This window comes from Anopheles funestus, chromosome 2RL, assembly GCF_943734845.2.
Source record: "Anopheles funestus chromosome 2RL, idAnoFuneDA-416_04, whole genome shotgun sequence".
NCBI classification, from domain to species: domain Eukaryota; kingdom Metazoa; phylum Arthropoda; class Insecta; order Diptera; family Culicidae; genus Anopheles; species Anopheles funestus.
The window spans coordinates 101,873,302-101,885,479 of NC_064598.1; the positions used below are offsets into that span (position 1 = coordinate 101,873,302).

The 12,178-nt window shown below is 40.6% G+C and overlaps 2 protein-coding genes across 2 annotated transcripts in view; both read right to left on the minus strand.

Moving 5' to 3' along the window:
* LOC125761750 (uncharacterized) overlaps nt 1–12,178 on the minus strand; it is a 137,929-nt gene that overhangs the window by 75,752 nt on the left and 49,999 nt on the right. The window contains exon 2 of the mRNA XM_049423205.1: nt 5,690–5,726. The gene's annotated coding sequence lies outside the window, so the exon portion shown is untranslated. The remainder of the gene's footprint in view (nt 1–5,689; nt 5,727–12,178) is intronic.
* On the minus strand, nt 7,529–10,529 carry LOC125761765 (LIM domain-containing protein A-like). Its single transcript, XM_049423225.1, has 2 exons — nt 8,874–10,529; nt 7,529–8,622 (listed from the first exon to the last, which is right to left on the minus strand). Exons 1-2 carry the CDS (start codon nt 8,877–8,879, stop codon nt 7,585–7,587), a joined length of 1,044 nt encoding a protein of 347 aa, XP_049279182.1. The 5' UTR covers nt 8,880–10,529; the 3' UTR covers nt 7,529–7,584.

Genomic DNA, 12,178 nt, shown 5'->3' on the forward strand with positions numbered 1-12,178 from the left:
TTAATAGAATGAACCAACAGAGGGGAAGAAACGGTAAATTCTCTGTATTCATGCTTGGTGTGTTGTGAAAATGCTGCGTAGTTTTGTAACTGAAGCATAACAAAAAAATAGCAATAAAAACTTATAATAGTACACTAATGATAATTTCATTATATAAAAATGTAGAGTCATTTAATCATATTTGGGGTTATGAGGACTTTTAATATAAATAATGCTACTATAAATGTGTTGTGATATTTATTTTAATTCAGTAAGTATTGCCTTGTTTAAGCAAGTCTCTAATGGTTGGCGTTCATATCCGTTTAGAACATAGTACATTTTTTAATGGTCGTATTAATTTAATGGATCACTTCAAAGTAAAAAAATCTCGTTTGTGTTTGAAAGGACATGATTGTAAAAAGAAGGAAGATGAAACATCTTCCCACTGAATTTCAATTGAACTGAACTCAACTGAATTTCAATAGTGAACGTGGAAGACTGTTATGGGATGAATTACCTCATTCTGTTGAGTACAACAAACAGATTCATGTCGTTAGTCATTTCCTTTGTATTTTCGTATCTGCATCATATTTCCCCTCATGTATCGTATTTTCCCCGTTAAGCTTGTGGAAAAACAAGTTGCATGATTTTCTCCTGCAACGTTGTCGAATTGAACCCAATTTCCCCAGTGACATTTTGTAAGACCATTCATCAACCCCTGCAACAATTCTATAAGGGGGAAAATTGTCGCATATTATTTCTGTTTTAATGTAACAGAAACGTGCTAATGTGACACTCAACAATTGTTTATATGTAGTCTGTATTCTATATAATATTTTACAATTTATAATTTAAATGGGAAGTTCGACAGCTTTGCAATGTAAATAAATTTCTGCTGCTAGAACAGTAAATCATAAATAAATATTTAAAAACGTCTGAGTCTCTGAGTCTGAGCAACCGAAGAACGTGTCGTATTCCTGCTGCAACCAGTTCTCAGATTTTCCCCAGCTTGAAACATTTTGAAACATCCTAACACGACAAAATACCGTGGGGAAAATGACTTCTTATTCTCCTCCAGAAAAATCATCCAATTTTCCCCGTTTAGAGGGAAAACAATTTTCTCCTTCAAATGAACTTTTCATTTGCTATAAAATAGGAAATGTTTCAGTTTCAGTAGGAAATGTTTGAAAATCTCGAATTTTGAATTGTTCACGCCCTGACCGTTAACAATGTTCATTTCTCCTCACCACACAAAATGTGCGCGGTGTGTCCTTTGCGGACGGGAAGCGTTTTTTGTGTTCACTACTCCGCATCGGTTATCGGGAGGACGTTGTTTTTCACTCAAAACGAGCTGTTTTTATCGCCACTAAATACGTAACGGATGATATCTTCGTACCTTTCGGTTTCACAAAGTGCACTCTATCGTGACACTTTGGGTTTCGTTTTCATCCGTCGGCTTATCATCATCCCGGTCGGTCGATGTCCAGTGTCGGAATATAAGTTCCAGAGTCAAGTTTTACGTTGCCCAGAAACAAAGCAGAACGAAACAAAAAAAAGGAAGAAAGGTAAAAAGACGGTAATAAACATGCCCAAACTGCTTCCGTTGTCCACACTCGTACTCGTGATGAGCGCAATTAAAATCCTTTATTAAAGATGTAACCCTTCCTTTTGCCGGGTGACCCCAGGGGCTTCCCTCGATTGAAACGACCCATCTACGTGTTCGAGTTGGGGGATGGTTTTCACCACTCAGTACAAAGCACATCATTTGCTACCATTCCGTTGGTGATGTTTCTAATCCGCAACAACACCGTAACCGGGGTAAACCATTTGCTTCGGAAGGCATTAAAGGGTGCGTTGGTTCCGGTGTAAGTATGCATATACATTTCACCCGAACCAAGTGTGGGATGTGATGAAATGTAGGAAATCTCAATAAATTCAACACCCTACATCAACGTACAGAAGGCTTTAAAAATGGTGACCCTTGACGCACCCATTAAATGTAGACATTCCACATTCAATTCTCTTTCTCCGGAGTCTGGATCCACTGACATATAGTGGAATGGAAAGGCAGGGAAGGAATTTTCACCATTACCGCTTTTCCTACTAGCACCCGTGGTAGTGTTCCTTTCGAACGAGGATATTAATTCAATTTAATACCGGTGTATTGTCTCGTTGCTTCTCGTTCGCTTAGTCATTTCGATCGCAATGGTTTTTCGGTTTGTTTTTCCTGTACTTTAGCACTAAAACGAGATACAATGTTTGGACCGAGGAAGGTTTTTTTTTGTCGCCTCAATGCGCGGAAATAGGCCCTCCTACGGCTATTTTACCTTTGCGAGGTGAGAGTTTGTTTCGGTTTCGTTTCGTTTTCCTTTGCCACCCAAACCAAGCGGAACGGAAATTTTGCTCAAAAATTACAAAGCGTGAAAAACCGTCCACAGAGCTGCTTCCACGTTCACGTGCTAACTTGGCCACACTTTGCCACAAGTACCGTGCAGGTGTCCTAAGCAAACGAGAACCATCTGCTCACCTGAGATTTGCACCGTGACTGTGTTTTTTTTTTTGTTACGTTTAGCATTTTGTTTTGTTTGCTTGTCTTTATTTGCCCTTTTCTACAGAACAATTTTCATTCCTCGGTAATCGCTCATCCGAAGGGTACGGGGCTGCTTGTGCTCACGGATCCATCTCACCCTTGCATCAACAAAAAAAATCTAAAAGAAGTTCAGCGTAATTGTAATTAAGAGATGGTTTGGAAAAATTAGGAATGGTAATTGGTGTCCACAAATTTCTCACCATAAAGTGTGGATTTTTGCGGCATAGCTACGTGGAAGGGTTCGCTTCCGGGCAACGGTAGGTCACGGCCCTAGGACGCTCAAGTATGCCCAACAAGTTGCTAATCGTTTGCCGTCCGATTGGGACTGTCCTTGGGGTAGTTGTGTTTTTTCTCCCGGAAAGAGCAGCCCCAATTATCCGGCCCACTTTTTCGATAGGCACAGCCTATGTTGATAACCGGGAGGTACTTTAGCACTCAAAATGTTCGTTTACTTTGGATAGATGGTGTTGCGTTGGTTTTAATGCTTAACTTGCTACAATTGCCCACGAATGGGGTATACCTCTAAATGAGTGACGCAAAACTTGGCGATAAGCGACGTTAGCTTAAAGAATGTTTCACGGAAGGGTGTTTAGCTTTTGGGCGTCATTATCATCTCCCTTGCTTGATGGCAATTAGGCTGTTTTCGAGTAACGAGATTGTTAAAAAGGACAAAGTAGCTAATAGTATTGGTTATGCAAAAAAGGATCTCTTCCATAAAGATGGGCAGTAGACTTATTCTTTATATCAATTTAAAGATCAACATTAGGGCTTGGGAAAATGTCTTCTAGATCAAAGGTAAGAACAAATAGTCATTAAAACATATTGAAAGTTTAAAAGTTTGTGTAACTAATGACAAAGCGTATGTATAGGGATAAATTTAATTTTTCTTTTCGTTACTACTTCATTATCGTGCATTTATATAACATTTGTAACTTTCATAATATACTATCATACTGTATATGCAATTACTAGTTGTATTAATATTTTCGATATTCTTCAAGATTGCAGCAGACAGACATGAGTTGAATGTCTCGAAAGCAAATTTCGTTGAATGTATTCAGACGAACAAATTGCATACCTTTAGGCGTTTATCCAGTTTCAGCCGTACACTTATACTGTTAAGCGTCCCTAGCAAATTTATCAAAAAGACGGCGCTTCAGTAGCAAATAGCAAAGTTGTGCTGAAATAAGAACTCCTTTATATATTTGATAATTATGGAGAAAATATACAATACTAGTTTGAAAGCGGGGGCGGCCTGGTGGTGTATGTGATAAACGGCGCCGATTCCATGCCAGTAGGGCCGGTATCAGATCCAATCCGGATCGTCCCCTCGTAGCAAGGACTTACTATCCTGTTACGTGATAAAAATATGTCTAGTAAGTCAGATATGGCCGAAATGATCATAGGCTTTGTTAAACCAAGCAGAAGAATAATTAAAAGAGTGTTTTATAAACGACTATATGCCAGTCAATAATGACTTTAGTAAACTACTTTTATGACAATTCATGCAAGGCATCGCGCATTAGCGAATTGCAAACAAACGACAATTTTTTTCTACGATCCAACATGCACTTCAAAAACAATCAACCAGCATCCCGCGTAGGCAAAGTGCATTAGTGAAGCATAGATCAAATAAATCAAACCACCAAATCTACAAGCCTCGGTGCAGCACGTGCGGCATGCTTTCCTAGATCTTTAACACATCAAAGTTCATCGTCCGTGTAGCAGGTTTCAGGTTGGGGGTATAAATAAAAGTAAAATAAAATCCACAACACCCACCCACTGATACACGCACTCATACACAGTTCCATCTACGGTCTAGACTGAAACGGAAAAAGCCTGTTCGCGCCCTATGCAAACGTTAGAAATGCCATTAAAGCAAAATGTTCCGTTTGATTGAACTTTTGCCGCGCGTGATACAGTGCGGGGAAACGATTAGAACTTTCCGAACATTCCATCAACCAAATAAAAACACTCTCATCCCCGTGGTAGAAAATTCATGAAGGAAGGGTAAGTTCGGGAAAAAGCTCTAACCAACGCCAACAGGATGGAAGTATTGGCTATCGAGCAAAAACTCACATTGAACAAAAAAAATCGGGAAAATCATTCAGCATAAAATAAAACCAAATGCAACGCAATGGGAAATAAAAATCAATCAGCGTGCGCCAAACATGTTCACAAAAACCACGTTTTTCCCGAAAACTGGGTCCATTAGGTATTGACAGACTCCAACCTGATCCGCGTACTGGCGAGCTTACGTAGTCGAGGGTGTGCGTGTGTATGTGTGTATGAAGAGTTGTGTTTAAAGCGAAAAACGATTAAAAAATCACTCAAATAAAACTAAATAGTTTGACAGCAAAAACAATGCAATTGACAGCCAGCGTGGGCCATACCAGGTCTAAATAGTGGAGAATTTATCGAGACCAGTATTAGGAAAAATAATAATAATAACGCAAATGCTAAAACAAACAAAAATGAAGCGATATAAAACTGCCCTGTGGCTGCTTTTTTTGCTATGCTCGACCCCATCTTGTCCCACCATTGTGACGGCTTTTTCTGTTTCAATAAATTTCAATTTGCAGCAATTTGCTCGACCATAACAGGCGTCGTGCTGGCTGACGTATCACCCTGTATTTTGTAGTTGGTTGTGTTTTATTTCTCCTTTACAACTTTTCATTTACCTAGCTGGGGTGGTTTATTAGTGAGGTTTAAATTGGTAAAGTCCGATGCAAACCGTGTGCCAGTGTTGGAACGGGAGGCAAATGTTGGTGCGAACGCCGTAGAACTTTATAATCTTATTTGTTTGTTATGGCACAGAAATAGAGATATAAAACTTCGAGAAGAATTTAGCAAACATTTAGTCGCTATCTGAAACAGTTTTTCAATGTTTAATCAGCTTTGCCAAACGATGTTGATCGTTAGTACATGTCTAAGTAAAAGGATTAGCACATAACATTGAAGTTTGAATATGCAATCAAGGGATACATTTTTTTAAAAAACCAACACAACAGAAACTATTTTGTTATACAACATCATCTGCAGTACAAAACTGTAGATTCGCAGATAGAAAATATGTAGTCATTTGACTGTTTATGATATATTTTCGTTCAAACCACTTACCTTTGAAAGCTAAAACCCATTAACCAGGCCAACCAACCTAAGAAAAGAATAGAAAAAAAACTGTTAAAAACCTTTCGAAACAAATTTATGTTGATAAATCCATTTAAAGATATATTGCCTTTATACAGCATATAGTGTACTGCTCTTCGAAAGTCATCAATACATGTGGAGAAACTTAGATAGAGTGATAGATAACTTTTCATTTGAAGTAAAACATGTATTTGAATGGTTTGGTGTATAAAAGAAATGCCTTTTGTACTCATTCAACCATATGCATTTATATTAAAAAAATATTTTTGGATTTTGTCAGTGAGGTTTGGATAACTGAAAGCCATACGACAGCGTTAGTTCGAGGACAACTCAGGAAAAAATTTAATGGTGAGACAAACGAAACAAATACTGATAATACGTAACACACCGCTGGTGCCATACCATCAAACGATGACCTAATCAAGGGCAGTCTCATTAGAAGGGCATTATTAACCAACAAATTATTTGAAATAAAAAGTTAATGATCACTACAACGAAATTGAAATTATTTCTCATTGAATGGAAATAAGATATCGAAGCTTTTTCTCATCCTTTGGCAAACTTGGAAACGAAATGGAAGAAATATTTTATTTCAACAAAACACATTACCTACAGTGCTTTCCAGCCGCTCTTTTGTTTTCGACTAATTAATCAAATAAATTTCGCTTCAATAATTGTTTGATAATAGCTTAAGGTAAACTCAGAAAGCAAATGTAGGTCACTGCAATCTCAGCATTGAAATAAACTCATCAAGCCCAGCATAATCAGGCCCTTCGTTACCTTCCACCGGTTCGTTGCAGTATTTACTTATAATAATTCGAAATTATGTTCGAGCCACGTTTCATGGCCCACGGCGTACGAAAACGATACGCATTATAATCTCGGATCGGTTTCAGTTACATCTGTTTTGTCTTGGCCACATTTTTTTCGAGTGGAGAGGGTTTACGTTGATTTGATTTTCTTGTGCCGATTCTGTGGTTTTACGTCGCTTCCTTTCAAGCTGACTTGTTCCACCAAAGCAACTCAAGTCAACGTATTACTTAATACCCACGATGACTGCCCGACGTCAGCAAGAGAGTCGATCGTGAAGATCTTCACGAATCCCGTTGCAAATCATCTCACCGTTCAGTGGACGGAGTTACCGGGCTCCCGGGCGCTTGTGTGCGACGAATCGAGACGAAATTAAGTTTAGCGGAAGAAAGCCGCGTACCGTACAACTGAGAGGAGGGTGACGGTGCATTGGCTTTTGGCTGGATTTCCACCGGGAGCCATATCGAATGAGCGATCGCGATCGAGCGACGCTGGTGGGCATGCGTGCGTCGTCTAAGCGAAAGCAACGGCCCATGTAACGAGGGTAAAAGTGTAAGTTATTGAGCAATAAGCTCAAACGTCGGGCGGTGGTTGTATCATCGATCATCACCATCGAGAGAGAAAATGATGGAAATCTGGGTCACCCCAAACGGTTTGCGTACCACATCGAGAGGAAAATAATCGCCATCGGTACGTACACTGATCGGAAAACGCGTTGTACACTCTGTTTTTCATTTTGTCATTTTTGTTTGTTTATTTACTTATTTCGTTTCATGCTTATATTGAAGGAAGGGAATGATTTGTTTTGATCCGTAAGCTTCACTTGTAACTGGAGCAAACACACATTTTCCCTGGCGAGAAAGTGTATGGTTTGAGACTAGAGAGTTGGTGGTTATAAATTCTTAGCTATAAAACAAAATCTTCTCCATGTGTTTAAGAGGCTTAAGTGATACGATTGCCAAGTCAGCAACCCCTGCATGATACTAAGAATGGGAATGGTTTTTGTTGTTGCGCAGAAAATGAATGTGATACTAGATGACTAAACTAACAACGGATTATTGAGAGGATTCCTTATCGGTGGGCTTTTCCGTCTCTTTCGATTGTTCGCTGGCAGCATCAGTGGTTGACTTCTGATTGCTCTCCACCTTGCGCTCGATCTTCTGCGACTCCTCACCGTACTGATGTTCGTGTTCCGGGACATGGATAGGTTCGGAGATGAAATCGGTCGACTTGATCCCAACTGGGCGAATGTTGTGGTGTACGGTATGTTCCTGTTCATGGCTATGCTCATGGCTATGCTCATGACTATGCTCGTGGCTATGCTCATGACTCTGCAGCTCGTGGCTGTGTAGCTCGTGGCTCTGCTCATGTTCATGGCTGTGTTCATGCTCAAGCGCTTCAACCTGCTCCACCAGCACAGGTTTCTCCACATACACCGGGTACGGCTTCTCAACCTCCACCCGATGTACGACCGGGACGTGGACCTCCTTTTCGATGTACACCGGGTATGGTTTGGGAATGTGCACCGGGTATGGTTTGGGTACTTCGACTTCCACCTTATGGTACACCGGGACCTTCACCTTAACCGGATACGGCACAGGACGATCGACATGGACCTTTTTCTCGACGTACACCGGTACCTTCTTCTCCACCTCCACGCGATACGGCACGTGCACCTTAACCGGCACATGCACCGGGACCTTCTTCTCGATGACCACCTGCTTCTCCACATTCACCGGGTACGGAACGGGGACTTTCTTCGTGATGATGGTGTGCTTCTCCTCCTTCCAGTTGTAGACGGAAGGTTCCTTATGGAACGGAGCGTACTGGTTCTGCTGGTAGTCTGGAGCAGCATAGGTTTTAAACTGTGGAACATGATGCTCGTTCACGGTGATATCGTATCCGAAGGAAGGCTTGAAACCACCCTGCAGTTCTGGTTGCTTGGCATAACCGTAACCGTAATCAAGTAATCCACGCTTGCCGTGGTTCTTGGACTGTTCGTCCAGTTTACGATCCTGTGCTTCCTTGGCCGAGGACTTGTCCAGGCTGGCACCGACCACCAGTGCCACCGTCAGACTCAACACAATGAACGTCTGCAAGAGATGGGATGGTAGGTGAAAAAACACAAACATATCATATTAGACACACGTCACAAACGCGCTGAGCTCTTCTTCTAAAAAAGTTCACAAAAAAATGTGAACGTAAGCAAATTGAAGATCACTTATATCAAAGATCACTTAAACAAATAACAAATGTTTGAAGATTATTTTAACAGCACTATATTATATCACACATCTCTCAATGTCCTTAATCACACCTTAATCACATACACACTCAAACGCACCTTCATAATTAGGTTCAATTGCAACCTTCTGCTTTGTTAAGTTGGATATGCCAATATGGAAGTACACTGCACAGTTGAATGTCGAAAAATTGCGAAAACTCAATTTGAAACGTTCACACGATTGGGATGGTACGAACGATCGCTAGCGAATGATGCTTCCCACCGTGGATCGTAATCAATTTATACCGCGCCCGAATTTTCCATCGACGCACAAGAGTTTTCCACTTCGAGACGAGACCGCGTCTCGACCGATTGTATGCGTTGTTTTCGTGGCATCTCGCTCATTCATTCTCCTTTGGATCGGTCTCTGTGCGACTCTTTCTGTCCCATCCGGATACAGCCTTACACACGTGCCTAACACGATCACCACGAGCGATGGTTGATGATGAAAATGCTCGCATATCACGGCAGAAGCAAAACATGACAACAGATTAGTGCAATGGAGGACATGAAATGTGTTTTGTTTTTTTTTTACCGTCATTTTACCAACTTCCAGCACGATAACGTTGTGACCCGAAAAGTGATGTATTTTTCATCGATTATTAAAGCAACTGTGTGAGCGAAAAGCTCCAAAAGTCGAGGTATCTGAGGGACCGGAATGGAAATGATGTGCTGCTGCTTTCGACACACATCCTCATACCCTAGGAACGGAAAGGCTTGTCACACCCATTGGTTATCGAAAGGAAGATTGACGAAAGAGGGCAAAAAATAAGCCATCCATTTGGCAGTAATGTCGAGATTAGTCAATTATTGTTTGGCAAACGGTTACGAAGATGTGCACCGCGAGTTAGCGTCACACCTTGGGCCTTTAAGCTGTTGATAAAAGCAAAACCTCGCCACATGAAGCTCTTAATTGTGCCTTCAAATGATGGGCTTCTGCTGTATGCCACTTCAGTATAACGAAACGTCATATCTATCGGTGATCGGTCGATTGAATTCGATTGGTGCGTTCAAAATTTCGCTTTTCGATAGTTTTGTGACCGAAGAAGTTGCAATCAGCCGGACCGCGATTGTGTACAGCGATAGGATGACCCGGGCAGGGAAAATTGTTTTTCGATGCGCAAAAATAGCGCTGCACTGTGGCATGGGACGCTGATTGGCCCAATAAAGGTGGTCCGTCTCTCACGTGAAAGATGATAAACGGTGATTTTGGGATGTCATAAAAATGGCCCCCCAATACCAATTGGCCCTTTTTTTTTCTTTGGCGATAGTGAGTTGGTTACGAAATGTAATGAACGAACGCGTGTGAGCGCTGTTGGCGTTCTGCAGCTTTTGGCAGATAAAGGTAGATAAATGGAACGTTTGTGCACAATAAATGTGTGTCAATCGCATTATGCAGCATTTATTTTGCACAACTAATGCGGATTAATGCAGCTGATCGGGTACGGGTGAATGAGCTGAATACTGTTAAAGCAATTGACTTTACTGAATGATGGACATGGAGAGAAAAAAAACGAATGGAACTATCACGGTGGCGATTCATGCATAACTGATTGGATGCAGTTATTTGTCAGAGATCAAATAAAATTACGCTCGCTCTAGGAGTGAGATAAATAATAGTTATGTATTACCCTAACTTAATAGGCAACACATGGCGAAGGATTTACATCAAAGAACCGTTGTCCTTTTTTATGAATGCAGCTTCATTCAATACAACAGCTTAGGTTAGAATGCACAATTATTGTATGAGTTTTATTCCAACCTAATAATTCATTATCCTATTATCACTGGAAATGTAAGGTTCGATTTAAGGTTCGATTAAGTTATGTTGCAGTTTTGTTTGTTTTGAAGTAATTTGTTTGATTTGTTGAATGCGATCCTTTTTAGGAGATGTTTAATTCGGTATAGTCAGCAATTCAGATCGAAATACATTCAATTAAACGCCAAACACTATCTAATTAGAGCACCCGATTTGATTTCGGGTATGAGCACACTTAAAGATCGTAATGAATGATTCGAAGCACTTTAAAACATTTGCTACTGGATGAGTAATTCGTAGCCATCGTTTGCCGCATGACCAGTTCAAGATGCTAGCCGCAACCGCAGGGAAACGTCCCGACACCTTTCGTATATCTGTCATTTGCCGAAGCAAATGAGGTATTCCGAAGACAGGATATCCGTTCAGGTGCAATAAATTGCGAGAGGAAACACAATTTTCGGCCCCGATGGCAACGATCCGGAACCGGTCTTCTACCATCGGTTTCACAGTGTCGTTTTGCGATCGGTATCCGTGGTGAAGATGAAGCGATAAACTGACCAGTATGCAAAAGGTTGACTGGTCAAGCGAACCGACATAGGGGAAGTGTGAAGGTGGTAGAGAGGATGAAAGACAGAGCGAAGGAGAGATAGAGGCGTTAGGAAGATGCTGTTGCAGCTAATGCCGAAAAGACTGACATCCGGAAATAATTGAATGTACGTTAGCGATAATTTATGGTGCTCATAAAACAATATCCCATTACAGGGACGTCGATGATGTTTCGATGATGCTCGGTAAGTGGTTTTCAGCCGTTAGGCTTTCTCGTTAGTGAAATGGTTATTTTGCATAAGAATTTCAACTGGTGGACATTTTAAGTAAGTGTTTTGTTTTTGTTGAAAGTGCACTATTCTAATAAAAATGAAGTTCTATAAAACAAAACTAAAAAAATTGATTATAATTGTAGAATAAATCAACTCTATTTTTAACGTAAATCTACGTAAGTGTTTTATAATCTTTTTTCTTCTTTTTTTTACAATCTTTACTTGAAACTGGATCAATTAACGTTTTGAATGTTGCATCGGTTTGACAGTTGAAATGTCTCGCAGCCGATACGGAGGAATAGCAAAAACCATTACTCTAACCTGTAGTTAAAATATACAAATTTTTTTTAATGAATCACCAGCACAAATATGTGGAATTAAATCAGACGACCATCTGATTCGCCTATGAAAATTGAGAGCTTATTAAAAGCCTTTCAGTTCATTTCTACTGCCACAACCGAAATGCGTCGTATTTGCATTTCTTAATTTTATCAGAACCGGTGCACCAACACTCTCCGCAAACACCCGTGCTTCACGTGATTTAACGTTTTGTAATGAATAATGCAAACAACGTACTCAAATCACCGGTGCCCAATCCCTCCTGGGATGGTTAATTATTTATCAAAAACCATATCACCGCGGACGACCGACCGTTTGATCTTGTCTGCAGCCGGACGGACAGTAAGGAAAGGTAGCATCTACGCGAGACCATGACCGTTTGGTTACGGTTGCATGACAATTTAAACCGATGAATTGATTGCATCACCACTTGAAGTAAGCGATGCCGC